General features: G+C 42.7%; 1 protein-coding gene across 1 annotated transcript in view; it reads right to left on the bottom strand.

The window, feature by feature from the left end:
- EEPD1 (endonuclease/exonuclease/phosphatase family domain containing 1) overlaps nucleotides 1-20,049 on the bottom strand; it is a 64,211-nt gene that overhangs the window by 20,142 nt on the left and 24,020 nt on the right. The window contains exon 2 of the mRNA XM_009961483.2: nucleotides 10,025-10,076. Coding sequence (XP_009959785.2) covers nucleotides 10,025-10,076 — 52 coding nt within the window. The remainder of the gene's footprint in view (nucleotides 1-10,024; nucleotides 10,077-20,049) is intronic.

The following is a 20,049-nucleotide window of genomic DNA, read 5'->3' on the forward strand; positions in this document are numbered from 1 at the left end:
CCTATTACTGTGTTGTCTGCTGTAAATACTCAAGTGCTTTTCCAAGTTCTTCCCCCCCAGCTCATTATTTCCAAAGGAAGATGATCAGTTTCATTTTGCCACCACTTCTGCCACCAGAAATACACCTCTCTGGGAACACAGGTGTATGCTTAGGGAAGGTATCACTGAGATTATCAGAGCAATGCAGCATCAGATATTTTAGAAATAACTAGAAATAATCAGAGAGTTAGAAATAACTACTGTAAGTGTATTACTACAGCTACTGCTTCAAGCAGTGACCGACGCAAAGAGGTCCAAGTCTTGCACAAAGTGAGGTACTGCACGTTTAGCCAGAGCACACATACTTCATTTTGACCCGTTACGGCCACAGCTCTGCACAGCCATGGACTGTGCAGCAGATGGTCGGAGACCTAAGCTGCGTGCTCATTTGGACTAGATATAAGGCACTGGGCAGCCAGGAGTCAGTGGCTTCCTGGGAATCCCTCTTACTTCTACTTTTTTTGTCTAATCCCTGGGCCTATTCCTTTCTCGTGAAACATGAAACTCAGGAATCAATTTCTGTGGTGCGTTGTAAAACCATACCACTGTGAGTACAACCTTACTCATCCAGTAACCACCGGGACTACATGAGGTGAAAATCAGTTTATCAGAACCTAGCCCTTAATACGGAAAGCAAATAGAAAATCATCCTATGAAACGTGAGAGCCAAAAGTGATAAGACATAGTTTCTTGTTCACCAATTAAAAAAACCCCAAACAAATCGACCGGGGAGCTATATCGATTTGCCATGATCTGAATTTCCTCACCTGCACATTGCCTTCAGGCAGAGGAAAAGAGGAGGGGAAGAAATGTGCTAATACAAAAGAAAAACAAGTAAAACCAAAAGGGAAGAGGGAAATCACAGTATTGAACATTATTAATTAAGCAAAGTTGCTTAAGCACGTAAGATAACTAGGTCTTTGTCCATTCACATGACAAGAATTTACTCATTTCCAGAGCTGGGGTTTTTATTTAAAAAATTTGTGCCCGTCTGGAATATACACCGTAGTAAAGACAGACAGGACCGTGTTGACGTGTAGCATGAGAAGGAATAAAAGCAGCATGTTAAAAAAACTGTTGTGACACAAGGAAAAAGGCACAGCCCTCATTATTACAAGTTCACAGTTTGGCCACCTCTACAGAGTCTTGCATCTAAAATAGTTATTCACTGGGCATTTTACTTCCATCCGTTTCTTTCCTACTGTTATCATTACTCTTTTCCCCAGCTGATTTACATCTCTGCTTAGAGCAAGCAGTCTTTCCCATCGTAAGATGACAAAAACAAGGAAGAGAAAAATATGTAATATGACTTACAACTATTGCTAGCCTCAAATATTTATTCTTCCTTCAGGCATTGATTACGCCACCATACAGAACACTGTGCCACCTTCTGTAAAGTTATCTGAATCTGTCTTGCATTCTATTCCATTACTTTTTTTTTTTTTTTTTGGATCCTTATTATTAATATGGCCTCTTCCAGGCTGCTAGCATTAGGACATTCATCTCACCTTTTGAAAAAAAAAATCTCATGCACTTCTTAACATTCTTTTCCACACTTTTAGCCCTTAATTTAAAGAGACCAATTTGACACTGATTCCTGTCTGAAATAGCACATTCTTCATTTAAAGGTTTGCATGAGTAATAGATGGTCTTCTGTCTTCATCCACTATCATGCTCTCCACAGAGTCTACAGGACTGTCCTCCAACCATGACCAAAGTTCTGCTCTAACAGATGCAATGGACTCTGGCTCCCCATAGAGAGCATATGTATTACTTAATCTACATAAAATACCAAAAGATGATTTGGGCTGACATTAAAAATGCTATGTCAATCTAGTAAAAAGGAAAAAAACCCGCAGCCTTCCCCAAATTGCTGACTATTCAGAACTGGTCCTGTTCTATGAACTTGCTTTGCCTTCCACAATCTTTTAGAAGAAAGCCAGGAACAAGGACTCACTAAGGACCCCTATTACTTCTACCACCCACAAACAAAACTTAAACACATGCTAGCATTTGTGAACACATTGTTTCTATTTCTCCTTCTTCTAGACAGGTAGAGAATGATTTTACTAATGGGTAATTCTGGCTTCTGTTCAGGGATAAGACTAGATGCCTCACAAAAGAATGCCTAGCTAGCATAACAAGCAATCTCCATACCACCACTTCGAGGCACAGACAACCTCTAGGGGAGAAGAGAACATGTCCTAAAGGACAGCATTTTAAGAGCAACCTGTGTTCTCCATGGCTCCCTGTGATGTGTACAGCATGGCTTCTAGTGTTTTGTTTATTGAAGTCCACTGATCATCAGAAAATACATGAGCAATGCAACTAAATAGAAAAAAAAAAATCCAGCCAAGATCAAAGACACCAGAGCTACTAGTAGATGAGAGTCTGTGCTTCAAACGCTGCTGACCACTTGATGACAAATTTGCAGTAGAGAGGCCTGGAAAGACAAAGTAGTCATAGGTTCCCTGTAGAGAGCTACTGAAATCACCATGGAGCTGGCCAGAGCCATAAGGTCCACAAATACATCTCCTTAAACTTCTAGCCATCTAGATCACTCCTAGAGGACAGAAAGGAAGAAAAGAAGTAAAAGGCCAGAGGCAAACAGCTGTATAGCTTCAGGATTCCTAAGTCAATTTAGTGGTTGGGATAATCCCAAAGAAGCCTCCCATATTGTAAGAAATGGTGTCAATATTGTTTCCAGCTCCACGCAGCCAAAAACAGTTCCTTCACAATAACAGCTATACTTCCCTCCACCCTGAGATTTCTTGACCCCAGAGGATGGAGTCTGAAAAAACAGCCTTTGCAACCCTGAGTATTACCTGCACTCAGACAAGCAAGACAAGGGAAAGAGATAAGGGGAAATACAGGAAGTGTGTGGCAGAGCAAAAGGTTAAGTAATACGGAATAAGGTGAGAAAAAGAATTAAATAAAGCCAGTTGGACTATTTGGAATAATCTGCTTTTATTCTGAGTGGTCAATCATTGACTCCATGGTGGCTTTGAAGGAACAGGGCATGAGAACCTACTTCACCTGAAAAAGAATTATGCAGAAATCCATCCCAAGGCTGAATCAGGCAAAGGAGACGGTGAGAGACTTGACCCCGCCTCTCCTATCTAGAAATAGGAACAGAGAAAGGAGGCAGCAACAGGGCTGGAAGAGACTGATCAAAGGTCCCGAATGAGTCAGGAGCCAAGCCTACATCTCCTGTTCCTGTTCTCTGAAAGCAAGCCTGCTGTTTCCTTATCTAACCCTAGAGAACATCCAAATGTACTTCAGTTTCAAAGGGGTCAACCTCTTTCTGGAAAGGACAGGTCTAAGAACAGGCAGTAACAGAAATTAATTCATTTGTTGCCAATTGCCTTATAATCTTTTTTAACCAACAGCTCCAAAGTGAAACAAGCTTGCAAGATAGGGTTCACACCGTACAGGAGGATTGAGGCATTAAAAAATATGCACACAAAGACTCAGTCCTGAACTAACTGCATTTCTGGGGTGCACAACCGCTGCAGTAAAAAAAATTCACATCAAAGAGGAAGGACTGTCTTGGCGTTAGAAGAGTGCCTAGTGGGATTCAGGAGACCGAGGATCACTTCCCAACTCTGTTTGGAGTCAGTCATCTTAAGGTGACTCTGTCAAAATGGTGTGATTTCCTTGTAACTCCAGCACACCTCCATAAATCAAGGATAACAACAATTCTTCCCTACCTCTCTAGGACTGCTGCGTGATTGCACTCTCCAAAAACCTGAATAGCAGCAACAGTGCAGGACATTTCGGCTGCACAGGCAACAGACACATTCCAGGTGATCCAAGCCCAGTAGCTGCAGAGCTCAGACAGCAGTGGTAGACCCTTGCCCTGAAGGAGGGGTGTCAACAGCCCTTCCTTACTTTCCTTCAGGAGACATTGATGGTAGCTCCCACACCAGTGCCGGCTTATATGTGAGGAATAATGCTTGCCTTCAAGGGCAGCATTGACTGCATGACCAGCCACTTGGTGCTTTTACTAAGGAAACGGTGATGGGCCAGACAAATGACCTCAGGTGACCAGCTGCTCCATGTCAAGGCATATTATAGCTCACTTCCAACTGCCCTAGCAAGTGCACACACAAACATATTTATATCCATGCAAGCAAGAAGCGATGTGCCTGTGTTTACCTCTGCAAATAGAAAACAGCACCTCTCTTTCAAACACCAAAAAGCTCCTCGGGATAATCTTTCACAAAAAAACAACCTGCTCTGCTCCGAGAGGGATTTTATGAAGAACAGAGATTACAATGGGCTTAATCATGATTAAATACTGATCTGGCTCGATCTACTCAAAAGCAGACAAAAGATAAATAAAAACCTCCAGCAGATGCATTTCATAGTGGAAATTCTGGAACCTCAATTGACGTCATACTTTTTATGTTCAGATAATATCTGGAGGAAACAGTACTCTGGATCAAGAAAACAAAAGCAAATTTCTAGTTAAAATTCTCCATGTGCTGTGTAGAAAGGAGAAGGCTACAGCAGGGATTGCACAGGGCAGCTCAGCATTTTACAAACCTGTTTTTGACTGTAGCTGAAACTGCACTATTAGAGCGATGCCACCAGAAAGAAACTAGCACTTCCTTTTATCTCCTGGGTCCTACCCTGTAAAAGTGGGCAACATTAGTCACTGCATTTTCCCTCAGAAAAACGCTGCTTCTGACCGATGAGAGGCAGGTTAAATTTCTTTCACTAAAATAATGCCACGTCCTGAGTATCACCCCAGTTGTGGTTCACTGATCCCTCTGGCACAGTATGAAAATTCTGCATGACGGAAGGGGTTGCATCTAGTGAACATCTCCCAAAATACAGACATAGGGTCTTTCCTATGGGTGAGGTGAACCAGGAAACAAATTCTACATCATGGGAGACAACTCCAGCCATTACTACTGCTAAGGGAGGTGGAAAAAGTCAAAAATTAAGCACAGATCACAGGGATTGCTTACTTACAGTGCTAAGCTTTCCATTTTATTTAACAGAGTAAAGATATTCTCTTTGAGGAAAGAGAAATAGCTCTTCATGTGAGAGGAAAAAAAAAAACTGTATCTGGAGGAGAAAGCTAATCAGTTTTCTCATTCTATCATCTCAACTCTTCATGTTCACACCAGCAGAAATGCCCAGTGGATGACCATATAATGTTTGGCCAGCAGACAGAACAGATCCCTTCCTGTACTAAGACAGCTAGAAGCTACTTTGCTGTCTCTCCTAGTGCCTAGCGAATGTAGCCTGTGCTTCACAGCCATAGGACCTCTACTTCCGAACACTAGGTGAAAGATTTTCAATCCCTTTTGATTTGTGACCTCCAAAACCTCTCCAGTGAAAGTGAAAATCTCCATATAGACGAAGTAAGGCCACTGATAACTACTTTGTTCTTCTCACTTTTCACTGACCTCTTGGACATAGCTCACAGTGCATAAATCTGCCATCACTGGCACAGACAGATCTTGACAGTGAAACCTCCATTACTTACCCTGATTTTCAAGCTGCAAGTTATCATGAACTTCAAGAACATCATCCCTGAACAAAATGACAATTCTCACCCCAACTCCTACCGTGCTTCAGCCCACCCAGCGTATCTCTCATGCCAGTCTAAATAGATCACTTCCAACTTCAAGCAGAATAATCAACACTTTGCAGATTAATTCCACACTTTCACAAACTGCAGATCAGTTACATGACTTGCATTTCCTAGATGGGAAGCCAACAACCTGCTCAGCCTGAGGAGTCAAGTGGACAGTGCTTTCTCATTCCAAGTAACAGCAGACGCACTTGCTTGTTCATACACAAATAGGAAAACAATGAGTTACTCTTGCTTTTTCCCAAAGCAGGCTTACCTTATAAAAAGCTGTCGGGGGGGTTACTAAATACAACACTGTTGTTCAGATTATTTAACTTTCCTCAATAACCTACCTCTGAAGGAGAAATGAGCTCAAGAGCATGTGTTAACACCTGAAAGGAACAGGTGGAAACATTTGACAGAATGCAAAGAATATTTTTATTTTTCTTACAGCATGCATGACTCTTCCTGCACATCCTACTGGCATCAAGCACCAATAAGAACAATCATTTTGGCATACTTATTATTACCTATGGAAAAGGACTATGGATTTAAATGCTAAAACAGCAGCCAACATGAAACGTCACCTAGCTAGGCAGTTCCATCTGCTAATTACTTAAACAGATTTATTTTTAAACTATAAAAACAGAATGTTCCTCAGGAGAATTGTTTTTCCCCTTCCCCAAATAAATACAATTAACACTTGCCAAGTAGAATTCTTCATCTGCAATTAAGGACTTCCCAAAATTAGACCGAGTAAAGTACTCAAAAACACGTTGGGGCAAGAGTGACCCTGGGGGTCTCTCCCAGAGCTGTGTTTCTGGAAGCGGAAGAGATGCTTCATACAAGACACAGCGTCAACAAACCTGCATACCCGAGCTACTTTTTTCTAAAACCTGAGTGGCCTTGAACCCTTACGGGGATAAGGCTGTCAGGACCGCAAGTCCTCCCTTGGCGTCTCGCTGTCTTTTGTTTGTTACTGCCTTTGGCAAACAGCAGCAGCACTTCTGAAGCGAAGGCACACCAGCAATGCAATCCCATGGCAGCAAGGAGGCAGGGGAGAGAAAGAGATCAATTTGAAGGTTCAAGGTAAGACAAAATGCAGGTAAGCACAGGCTTAGTTTTAAGCTGCTGGTGAGACTGCTCACATGGAGCACATGCTGGAATGGGTCTGATGGGCTACAGCCAAACCAAACACAAACAAGCCTGTCTCTGATCTAGAATTTTCTCCAGGTGAAGATTCTTTTCCTTCTTATGTGACCTGGTCCTGTTTCACTGAGATAAAACATTATTTTCCCATTCCTCTTTATGACAGCAAGCATGGTGCTGGGGTCCAGCTTCACAAGCAGCACCCCCTTCTGCAGTGTTTACAGGCACGTGTGGCACCCCAGAGAAACAGTGCTGTTGAGCAGCACCCAAGGGACAGACAAGCTTGTCCTGAGCCAGGACGACCCGTAATTAAACCCAGCCAATCATCCCTTCTGTCTTGGCAACCTCAGGCATAAATGCAGCCAAGTGTGGTAGATCTTTGGCTTAAAGGGTCATATTGGTCAAATTTGCCAAAACATTAGTATTTAGGAAATTAAACAAATAGAGTCTTTGCATGACACAAAGCTTCTCACAGTGTGATCAATTTATTTTCAATGGCCAAGGTGGGAAAAATATTTAAAGATAATGAAGTATCTAAGATAGTCAGAATGACATTAAATCCTTTTGCTGTAAGCAGTCAGTAAATAACTGATGTGCAGCTTTTGAAGAACAGCAGTGCTCTGCTACACGAGGGCAAAGCTTTCTGCGACATACCCGCAGGGGGTTGCCATCTTCTCAAGACCCCAACAGCTCAAGCAGGTTCTCCCAGTCTGCTTTACCAGCCTGCTGCTTCATGCACCTTGCCTCCCAGATCATCATCCTGTTTCAAAAAGGTGACAGTAAACTGTGTTTTGCAATGCCAGATAATTTTCTGATACTGTCTCAAGGCCCTGGTTCTCAAGAGACTTACTACACATCTGAAGCTTAACTTCAATGTGATTTCATTTAATGGAGCTAGTCTGCAGCATGAACACTAGTGTGTGCCTGTAAGTCTTTTCAGAGGGCACCGCTGTTCACCAGCACGCTCCTACTCACTCTGGGTTTCCATGCAAGTGTCAAAAATATATAATAACACTTTCAAAGCTGAGCATTGAATTTTAGAAACAATAAGGTTACAAAAGTTCAAAACCATCTAGGACAGACTAGAAAGTGTCCTATAGGAAAAACACTTCTAGGTTATCATGTCCATAAGTATCTTAAAGAAAGCTTCCCTTTAAAAAACAGAAAAATCAATCTTGCAATGAACATGAAATTATCATTTAATAATATTTTCTATTCCTGCAATATAAGGCATATAAATAATGATTTACAAATACAAAACTCAGCATGTGTTCTCAAAACCTCACTCTGCAAGCAGGCAGGACACAGGATTTTGTTCTAGTCTACTTTTTTCTTCCTGTATTTAAAAAATAAAGACAGCAAATTTCTTTGAACTCACATAATTCCACCCTGTTATTTTCCAGAGGCCTAAACCAGCCTCTTAAATTCTTTAAGCTTGGCATTGTATGAAAGCAGATATCAAATATTCAGAGAGCTCAATTTAGAAAGATCATTTTTCTGAGGCTGAGCCTTTATGAGGAGCTTCCTGCAGAGCTCCAGACAATGCCTCGAACAGCCATTCCCACCAGGCTGAGGTCACTTGCCCTTGCCCAGCCATGTTTTAGGAGGCACTGGGCCAAAGGGAGGTGCAGGCCCAACAGAAAGGTGAGAAGTGTACAGAGTGTGAGGTGCCAGAGAAGCTGACTGCTCCAAAAGATGACAGCTTGTGAATATTATCCTGTTTTGCACGATAAGTGGTTGAGAACTGTGTCTTCTCCTCATGCAAAAAACTACAGTATCACCTGCCTAGCCCTCTGTCCCTGTCTTTTAACAAAATCCACCTCTTTAGGTCAAAATCAGAGTTCACTGAAGCCAACGAAGAGATTCCCCTCTTGAATTAAGTGGGTTGTATGTAGGACCTCTGTGAAATGCATCTCCAGTCAGTGGCAAAGTACAAGGCCGAAACACCTGCTGGCGCTGGATTTCATTTTACCCAGTACTTCTAGAGCACACAGCAGATGCAGCCTTAACACAGTGCTGCAGGACCTTCTCCTTCACACAGACAGGATGCGCTTGAGGCAGGAGAAGGTTTCAACCTTCCTCCTCGAGCCTTGCCAGGTCACTTATAGGTACAGCAGGGCTGCTTGGGTCAGCACCAGCTCAATCCTGCCATAAGGCAGCAGTTTTCCCAGCAGGGCTCTGAATCCTGTTGTTTTCTTTGAATCCTACGAAGTCTCTCATATTTCCATGCTGCCTCCTGGCTGTCTCCTTGGTCTTACAGACGAAGGATCTGACGCAAAACACACAGGGAACCCACTAGTTCCAGGGTGGGCACTGGTAGTCCAGTCCTACCCTCCAGGCTAGCAAAATCATAAACCAGTAAATACGACATTTGGTTCTTCACACAGAAGGAAACGATCTATAAGGTATCGCTGTGTTTGCAATACCCTTGGCTGAGGAGAAACACCGGATGTTGTTATTTACAAATCCTCCAGCCTTTTGTGGCTACTGGCTTTGCTGCAGCTCTGCAGGTGGGATCTCAGGCTGCCAAGGAGCCTTGGCTAAGCCAACGGGAGGTCTGAGGTGCTGGACCAGGGTGATACACTCCCTGAACAGGGCCACATTGCTTGGATGCAGGAAGCCATTGGCTCCCCACAGCTCCTCCTCTCTGCCCCCGACACAGCCAAGCACAAGCTGTTTGCAAACCCCACCATCCCTGGGACGGTCGATGGACAGCACATCCCTCAGCTCCCTGAAAGGCTAGGCTTAAAGGCAGGCCTATCCCTGCACAAGGCAGACAGGAGAAGAGCTCAGCTGGTGTTGTCAGGGTTGATGTTGAGTAGCTAGCTGCTTTGATCCCTTCATCACTAAATTAAACCACACTTCTGCCAAGGCACCTCCTCCCATTCTCCTGAGCTAGATGTTCAAAAGGGGCTCCTCAGACATTCTTTCTGCTTCAGACATTCATCTTTGTCAGTTCAGATCATCTACTTACCCTAGCTGCTAGCAAGGAACTGATTTCAGGAAAGCTAATATAGGCAGGCTAGAGGCATTGCTTACCCCAAGTCCATTGTAAAATCAGAAAAGACCAAAAGCATGCAGTTAGCTTGGATAAAACATCGCCCCTCTGACTTCAAATACTATGTAGTTAGGAAGATGTCCTACTTTATGCTGCATGATTTTCCATAAAATTAGGAAGCCAAACTAACACAGAGGGCTTTAAGAGCTTACATGTATTATGACAATTGTATTAGATATATTTTTAAATACCTTTTCCACCACTTCTCTATCAACCAGCTCCTGCACAGCCAAAAGCTTGATACTGTAAGAAAAAAGAAAAAAAAAAAAAAAAACAAACAGAAAAAAAGAATGAATCACACTTTCGCAAGCATTACAGAAACACAAGTAACAGCAAAACTGAAGCTCTCTTTTTATCTTCCCACTTCACAAGACTCTAGAGAGGTATAGATACAAAAGGTGCTCAAGGTACAATAAACCAAAGCAAGAGAGAACCAGTATTACTTCATTTGCTTTGAATTAGCTGTCCCAAACAGATTTTCTGGTTTCTGACTTACAAACATATCTGACTTCACCTTACAGAGAAACTGCATTAATAATTACATTTTTAATACCCTAAATTAACACTGAAGGATCTTCTGAATGACAAACACAGAGAAAGACTCTAAACATTTCTGTTGTTTTTAGTAAGCTTTGTACTTCAGTATCAATAGGTTTCCAAGTCCAATGACAGTAATTCCCAGGGATTTACAAAATTCTGTATGAGGTACAGCAACTATGCAATTATATATGAGGTACAGAGAGGAGCCTCACTTCCCCAGGACAGTAAACCCATCTATCCTGGTATCATCCCCTACGACCTCCCGCAAGAGCAGAAGCTGCTGATACTCTACACTGCCCCAAGTCAGGCTTGCAGAAAGCTGGCAGGCTTTTTACCCACGGAGCAGAGCAGTATTGCAATTCCAACTGCTCACTTTCCTTACCCAGTGTTAAAACCAGCTGCTTAATATATTATCCTTGGACTCCAGAGGGTAATTTTCTTTACCCAGGGATAAAAAAAAAAATTGGTGGCAGTGGAAGAATCAAATGATGCATATAAATATTGTTTAAATGACTCTCACAACTCTGTAGACAGATACAGCAAAGAGTTAGTATAGTGAAAAGCTCATATTCAAGACTGTGAATGGTCAACAAAGAAGTCTGCCAAAGGATATAATTTGCTGTGCATTACAAGAGGTTTTATTAGCCTTTCAAAACCTCAGAGCAATGTTGCATAATTCCTGAACATCCACTGACATCTTATATATTAATTGAGTACATCTGTCCTGTAACAGCAGCTGGCAAAATGTGACTTTAGTCCTGGCCCTTCCATAGGCACTAGCAATGCAACCACAATCAAGTCTCTGAGTTCAGGGCTCCTCTCTTAGCTTTGGATGACCCACCTCTGTTGCAGTGCACTTCAGAAAAACACAGGACGGGTGAGAGGGAGGTAGCCTAATGCGCACGTGGAGGCATCCAGGGTGCTCACAGCCAGCTGGGCTGCTTGCAAAGATTGCTTTCAGTCCACGTGTACGTAGTAAAATCTAATATTTTGCCATTCCCTTCAGCTGTACAACAATGTGGGTTTTGTTATGCAAATTACTTTGGTCTTTTTCCTTTTGAAGCAAAGCCTTTTCTATCACTTAATCATCAAAAGGTAGAATATATCAATCAAGGCTGCTGATGTTTCTACCATTTGACTGATTTATTTCTATAACGTTAATTGTGGATTATCTCACATTCAATAGCTGCAGAAGAAAGATGTAGACTGCCCCAAACGCAAGTACGGTTTTCACTAGAGATCGTCATCTTACTCTACAGACCCACCCTCCTTCCCATTTACACTGGTAAAGCCCCACAAGAACCCCTTCAACTGGTATGCATTATACCAAGTTACATAGAAGCAAGTAATAAAACAGTGAGCAGGAATCTTTTTACTTTATCTCATTATACTTACAGTGATGCTGTACTCTTGTTCAGAGGTGAAGAAACCATACAAAACATTTACATCCTGTAGAGATACCTGCATATGCAGGGCCAGAAGCAAATCTGAATTCAACATTGTTACATGATTTGCAACAATATTGGTTTGACTCTCAGTGAGAAAAAGGCTTCCCTCTACTGTTATAAATTTACAGAGATCAATGTTTGCCCAGTACTTTACTTTTTTCTCCTCAGGTGACACCAAATATTTTTTCTGGGTCAAAAGGAATCAGCAAATGCAGTATCAGCCTTCACACAACCAACTGCAAGATGCTTCTTTCCTTGAAGCACCATTACGGATGCTGTCTTTGGCCATCGGATTACAGTCCACTACCTGGAAAATTGCTCGATAGCCAGTTATTCACTGCTATTTCTTCCAGCAATTCCAAGCAACATTAGTATTGCTACTTTATGCTTGGAAATGCAGCTTCTTTCAAGGTGGCTGCTTTGGGAGTTTGATGCTTTGAAAAGAAATCAGGCTGCTTATTCAGACACTACATCAGCAGTTGTACAAACACCAAAAGCAGCTCATAACTCCGTACGCTGTTTGTAGCTTACGTGTTCACCAAGGATTTCAGAGTAGATGAGAATATAATCAGTAATAGAGAGAGGGGGAAAAATCTTTAATAAAGCAGAAATGCAAAGAGAGTTACCAAAAGCCAATGCTGAAGCCCAAGCTCTTGCTGTCTACAATACAACACTTAAGTACTCTCTTTATATACTGTGGCATGATTTCTTTCATCCTCACCTACAGTATGCAAAGTGCATAAAGTCATAGAAAAATCATATTTCCTGAAGAAACCTTTTGGTTCCTGGAGCACCTGCTCTAATCTATCAGCTTTAAAGTATACTGGTAAGAAACCTGTAATGCTAGTAACTGCACCAACTTGATGAAAACGGCCCTGCTTGTATCTGAAACCCTATTAAAAATACTCACTGACTCAATTACTTACACAATCTATTTAAACACAGCTATTGAAATTAATATCCTCACACCCCAGGCACACTTGAAATACTTGAAAACATGCAGCTATCAGGATGAAGGACTCTCTTCCAGCAGTAAAAATATGCAAACATGATGTGCTGTCAAGGAAACATGACTGCCTCTTTTTTTGGCTATGGGTGACACACGGCATTCTCCTCTAAGGGAATTCCTTTTGGTTTCCAGGAGATTAGTCACAGTACTGAGCAAATGCCTATAGCTACAGCACACTTCTACTCCTCAGGGTAGCGTTGCAATTCTTTCCTCAGTCTTCTTACTTAAAACCACATAGCATTGTGTTCCTCTCTCTAATCCCACATACCCAGGAATAATTTAAGCCTTTTTGAGAACCTTTTGCAATGCTGCAAACTTGCCGATAGGTCCATTGCTGGCTGGTGCATTTCTGTTCATCATGAGCCACCATCGCGTTTTATCTGCATTGAGCTTCACTTCCCAGTGAAGTGAGTTTGCATTGCCCACAAAATCCCATCTGCTCTTTCATTAAGGGATGTCGGGACCTCCCTAAGAACAACCACAGGGTCATCTGCCTGCAAACCAGCAAACCTATGGCTCTGCAGCAAGGCAGATGGGATAGACAGAAACTGCTGCGCAAGGCAGATCCAAGATCCATCCGTGCCAAATGCACCTGTGGTTTTCACCTGAGGAAGAGAAGCTGCTTCCTCCAACACCAGCTTGAAAGGTGCTCTAATACAGGGGTAGAGAGATTTAGGATTACAGTCAGTTTCTGGATCATCCCTGCACAGCGCTAGAATTGCAGCCATTACGGACACAGGTCACTTGGCTGCCACTATCAAGGAGAAGGTCTCCAGAGCAGAGCCCTTCACCAACAAGCACAGTGACCTGCCTCGGCTGAGCTGACCCCAGAGTGGAGCTGAGGTTCCCATTCAGTGTAGAAGTTGGCAATTTTGAGAACAAGGGAAAGAGGAGGAAGTGAGGAAGATGTGAAGCATTAAGTGCAGTGATCAGAGAGTCAGCGAAGCTATTAAGCAAACTCTTGGCCTCATGACGGTGTCCTACAGAAGCTGCTAGTGCTGTGATGCAGCGTGGCTGCGAAGGTAGAGCAGCAAGACCCCGGCTGGAAGCTAGCACTCCCAGTGCTCGTGCCTTAGCTCTCCACACCTTGTTAGTCTGCAAACAGCTCATGCACAGAGAGTCTGAAGGCACGCCAGCAGAGCTGGATTAACTGCCACTTTGCTTTTCCTTCCTGGAAGACATCCTCCCTCCTCAGCCTGGAAGAGCAGGGCTCCCTAGACAACCAGCACTGCCTGTCCCCTACCTGCGGGTCAGTATGATACATGGCTCATAGGCAGTCATCACCAACCTGAGTTTGTCATCCAGCAGCAATGTGAACTGAGGACTGGCCTCAATTTGCTTTACAAGCTTATACATCTTTGCTTGGGGCCTGAGTTTTTCCAAAAACCTCATGCTATCTATTAGTCAGTGCATAAGCCTGACTGAAGTTAACAACATCAAGAAATGCCATTTGACTTCTCTTAGTTTTCTGGCTCCTTCTTTAGCATACAGCTGTACTGAATCATGCTTCAGCTAGACTCACGGACATTATAAATAGCCTGTGCAAAAACCACTCAACCCTAAACTGTTATTTTGAGCATCATTAAATCATTCCCTCCTCTCTCCCTTTCAGTCCATAAACTTTTCCCCGTTGTTCTTGAGATAAGATCCATAACCATGTCATGGCCCATGGTGAAGTTTTATGGATGACTTACATATGCCAGAGTAGAGTATGGATGCACATAACAGAATTGCTTGATGACAGACTCACGTTGGGGTTAGTTAACAAAAAGACCCCTTGGGTCATCAAATTTGTATGCTAAAATTGTATTTGCACGTCTACACAAGCTGACCTCATAAATCAGTTCTGTTCTAAGAGATGGGCATGAAACATGAGTGTTGGAATAAAAAAAGCCAAATAAAAAAAGAGGTGCAGCTGAGCTGTGCTAACGGCCCTTGATACCTGGGAGGGAGCACTCCCCATCAGCTGCCAGCTCTCCCCATACCTGACCTCAGTCCCCAGCAATCCCGCCAGAAGTGCACGCTCTGTTTCATCACCATCCACATCGCAGCTTGCGGCCCCTATTTTCCCTTTGGTGTTTGCCAGATAACAGGGTGAGGAACGATAAGGATGGGGAAGTGGCCGTCGTGGGTACGTGTTCACTGTGAGGGCTGTGACATGTCCCTGCTGCAGCCAGCTGTCAACAGTCTGAGGTTAAGGGCTGCAACTAACTGTTTTCTAACTGTTTTAAGCGCAGGCAGAAGCTTAAGCACCAAGCATGAGCTGCTTTGGGAAGTACATGGAGGGTGGGGAAAGATAACAGCCAAAAAGCGACAAACACAGAAAAACACCTACCTTACTGCTTAAGCAAATGGGAGGGTGGGTACTTAGGGTGGGGGGGTTGTGGGTTTGGGGGTTTATTTTGTTTGTTTGTTTGTTTTAAGTATAGATCTGCTGCTGACATATTTGGAGTTGTCCCCCTGCTAATGTCTAATGAGACCCAAGGCTTGGTTTCTTGATTCTGCCTACCTCAGCGATGACTGCCTTGCACAAACGCAGGTGAAAGAATGGTGGGCTCCCACCCGCAGCATGGTGGACTACACTTAACATGGTGAGATGACTGAGGAGCAATTCTCTGAGCACCAACTCAAGCTTCAGCCCTGGGGGGCTGCAAAGAGATCTGTGCTGCTCTCTCCTTGGCACTGCCCACACCAACCAGGGCAACGGGTGACCAAACTGGGGTGCCTTTACAGTGAAAGAGTAACCTTTAAGATGTTCATCAATGCATGCACTGTGTAAAAAACATCTCATTTTTGCTAGCATACCCCATTTACAAAGTTGTCCTTCACTCCAAGACCCTGTTCATTCAAACCCCAGTAAAAACAAAAGCAGACGGAAGAAAGAAAAAAAAGCATGCTTAACGACTTTCAGCCTCATAAACTTCCTCCATCTACCCCTGCAAAGTCTGACAAGGAAATAAAATCGGTTTCTCCTTTTCTACTAAAAGCATCTGTGTCTTCTCAATCACTCCTTAAATGGAAGGAAAAATCATGTCTGCTGCCACATCTTAACGGCTGCTGGAAGCCACCGGAGAGCTTATGAAGTAAGCCGACAGGCTTGGATGGGAATACCATGCTGTATTGCTTTGGGACTAGCTGCCAGCTAATGACACAACAAAATGATTTGGAAGATTTTCAGGAAAAATATATCTACAGTAAGTAGAAATTAGGATAAAACCAGGGAGCTGCATTTCCTTAAAAGAAAATATATTTATATTTACTTTATATATATATTATAGTATAGTATGTATTTATATAAATACAGTATATATACCTATATATTAAATACCTGTTATAAATTTTATATATAATTTTATAAACATATTTTATATATATATAACTATATACACAAAAAATTATTTAGGGCTACTTTTCTGCAGTTTCCTAGTTTGGATGAAAGCAGCGGTTCTTTGATGTCATTGATGTGCCTGCAGAACAGTTTGAAACCAAAAAGCAGATCAAGACACTGCAGCTGGGAAAGGAACCAGGAGCAAATGGAAGGCGCAGAGAAGTTGAAACCTATCAAGCAAATTGGTGCTGTAGCGCAGGCTGGACAAACACTATTCCCCCGGTGTTTGCACTCACGGATCCTATTACATTATGTGAGCGACTGGAGTATTTGTCATGGGGAGAAAGGAAACTGTAATGGAACTAAAAGGGGGAAAGCATGAATTATGGATGGTTACTATTGAGAGATGAAAGGGGAAAACAGCAGCATTACCCAAGCTAACAGGCAGGAGGCAACTGAAGTAGTTCACTCCTTTCTTTTTCTATTTCAGCGGTTCCCTGGGTCCAGGGATGCTCCCTCAATCCTCTCTTGCACACAGCTCTCTCCTTGCTGTTCTCTCTCCTACACCTGCAGCAAAGCCATCATTTTGCAGAACCTACGAACTTTGCATTGAGGGTCTGATTTATGTTTAACAGATGCCGTGGTTTCAGCAAAGCTGTATCATTGCAGGAACAAGAATGATGATTCATAACCCCCAGACATTGTGTATTCCCAATGCATGAGTGCAAAATCAAAAAGGTAGGTTTGCAAGAACAGCAAACTTTTTCCTAGCACTCTGGAAGGGAGTAAGATAAGCAGAAGAAAGCATGTGAATGCCTGTGTATAACGAGACCTGAAAGCCTCTTTGTCTTCCTCTTTGGGAGCACCCATTCCAAGCTCTTTCCAAAGGGATGAAATCCACGCTGCTCTGCATACAGTCAGCAAGGAGAGCAGGTCACGCATGTCGAAATTAAGAAGAGAGCTGCTCAAAAGTCCCGGACTCTCTGCGATGCTAAAGAAACACCATTCTTTTCTTGTCCACCTAGAGAAGGTGTCTCCTGAGTTGTGAGGCACTGATGCTCAACAGGACACTTCTGCACATTCTGGGGGTTTCTATCATTGACAGGATTAAGAGCAGCAGGGAAGCATCCTATTTGTCTCCTCCTCCACTTAGAGAATCATGTCTCATGCTTAATTCTTTCCTTTTTCAGGTAAGGGGGAAGGAGACTGGACATCATCTACTCATTTCCACTTGCATAAAGTCTCCCTTTCTGAAGACTTCCTCAAACTTTTAAACCAGAGGAAATCGCAGAAGGGGCATCCTTTTGGGTGCATGCAGTGTGAACATACATACTTTCATTCATTATTATGTTCATACAGATTTTCTAACCCATCTCAATTTGGGGTGCAGAGTACTGAAGACATGAGCCGTAAGCTAAATGCTAAGTTATAGGACATTCTATGGCCTTTTCTCCTGCTGTCCTCTTATTATTCTTTCCTATCTTTCTCCAGCTCTATCTCTGCAAACTGGTGCAATGCCAAGAGGGTGGCAGCAGTTACAGAAGTAAGAGTCATGGAAGACTTCCAAGATCCTCAGAAGAAATGTTGGTTACTAAGGACTGGGATATATTGTACTTGATTGAACAGAACCAAAGCTGATTCCTGAGAGGCAAAGGTTAATTAGACAAATGGCTCAAAAGGATCAATCTGTTCTAACTCATTATTTGTTGATTTTTTTTTTTTTTTTTTAATTTTAAAAGAGAGTTTGAAATAGACTAGACAGCTGAAAATTACCCTTAAATTCCAAAATGCATGAGATGAAACCACGGAAGGCCTGAGACTGCCAGCAACATAATGATTACAGAACAGTAGCCTAATGAATAAAGAAGCAGCACATCAAATACCTATATTAAGTTATATTGAATACAGCAATCTCATCTGCATGTACTTCCAACTCCTACCATTCTGTGACTCTGTAATGGGGACCAGGTACAGGCAGTGGCCATGCAGCTTAACTTCCAACATGGTTCAAAACTTGAGGTGACAACCCAGGAGGCTTCCCTGTCATCACTTTCACCTACCCCTTCACCGATTACTTCTGTGCCAAACACTTCACTACATGATAATTCATGCAGCAGAAGAGAATACTACTGCAAGGTGGGGAGAATAATCTGATGACAGTTATATTTACTCACAAAAACCACGAGTTGTTTCAACTCACTTCTGACCAAAAGCAAACCAAAACCAGTTGCCCATATTAAAAAAAACGGGGGAGTTGAACTTTAGTTTAATTTATATCATGATAAACTGTATTTTCCTTCTTCCATATTGCATTTCTTACTATATTTAGCTAAGAGTAATAATGTCTCCCTTCAAACCAGTTCACCTTATGTCCACTAGTTTTGAAATTAGGGAAAATGCTCTGTATAATGTTCACAGTCTTAGGATTTGGGGTTTTAAAAAATTTTTCAACAGATGCCTGTTTCCTTATAACTCTGCAGGAAGAGAGAGGATCTCAAAGAGTGTTGTGTTTGCAGCAACATTGATTTCTTCTGAGTCATTAAAGCTGGACATGGGCAAGTTATTTAACTTGCACTGAATTATTCAAATCTGTCCAACAAGGGAGGAGACGAAGATTGAAAACAAAAATTTAGAAGCTCATAAAAATCAAAGGTGACTTAGAGCTTCCAAATATAGACATTATGTTATAGTGTAAGTAGTCTCTGGCATTTGGCTCTTTTTCTGGATTTTCTGAATCATTCCCTGCTGGGGTACAGCTTCTTAGATCAAGAAACGGCATCTTCTCCAATCCAACCCTGCCCTACTGCAGCACTGGAAAAACTGAGTAGTCCTTAATTAAATCAAGTGGACATGTTTGGGAAAGGGCACATCACCACACTATCATTCCCTCATGAAGAACAAAGCTACCAAGCGAGTTACGGGGCCTTGGGAGGCAAAGCGATTCATAGGGACTCGCACATTCTCCTCTCAGAGAAACGGGTTTGCTCAGATGAAAACCTTACAAAGGAATACAGTGGAAGCCAGTCCATTTTGTTAAATACAGGCCCAAGAGCAACACTGCAGTTTGGTGTCAAGAGAACCACAATCAGCTGGTGGCATCTGCGTGCCAGTAAAATTTAGCCTGGCATTATGCAAAGAGTATTGAAGCTTCCTGGCTGAATCTGGATACAAAATTTCAAAGTCTTTTATAGCATGCTCTTAACAAAGAAATTGACCCTCAGAAGTTGGCTCCTACTTTGAAGAGGCTGGCAGAATGCCTCAGGAATTGTGCGTTTCGTATGAGCATCCTCTGAGGAAGACTTCATGCCAAAGTGGAATTGTTTAAATGGTGGAGGAGGCCGAACGTTGGGGATTAAAATAGGAGAACATACACAGAGGTGCTTGGAGAGACAGGCACTATAATGAGGGGAAAGGAGCACTACAGAAATCAAGAGCAGTGCTTTGGTCAAGTGTAATTTTCTCTATGGCTCTTTCACAAGCAGCTTATGCTGTCTTATGAATTCAAAGACATTTCGACAGAAAGGATAAAATTAAGTGCATCATTACAACAGGTAGAGAATAAAGTAGAAACTGTATTAGCAGACAGCCCGTACGTTGTAAGGACTATCCACTGTGTAGCTAAAAGCCAGCCCAACTGTGTTTCTAGAGTGGAGCTCAGGCAGCTGGTGACAAGACCTTGATGCTGCAGTGCCCTGCAAAAGCAAGGGGCAGGCGTCAAAGGACAAAGAAAAGACTTTGCCAAGGTGACTGAGGTCTTGTCACCATGACAAGATAACACTCCTGCATTACTACTCTAGCAAGAGCCTCCAGTGCAGGCCTAGCCTAACACAATCCAGACTGCAGGTCAATAGAGCTGAGCATGTCAGTCAGCACAACCACCTACTGCACCAC

Source organism: Leptosomus discolor, chromosome 7 (genome assembly GCF_034619465.1).
Source record: "Leptosomus discolor isolate bLepDis1 chromosome 7, bLepDis1.hap2, whole genome shotgun sequence".
Taxonomy (NCBI): Eukaryota; Metazoa; Chordata; class Aves; order Leptosomiformes; family Leptosomidae; genus Leptosomus; species Leptosomus discolor.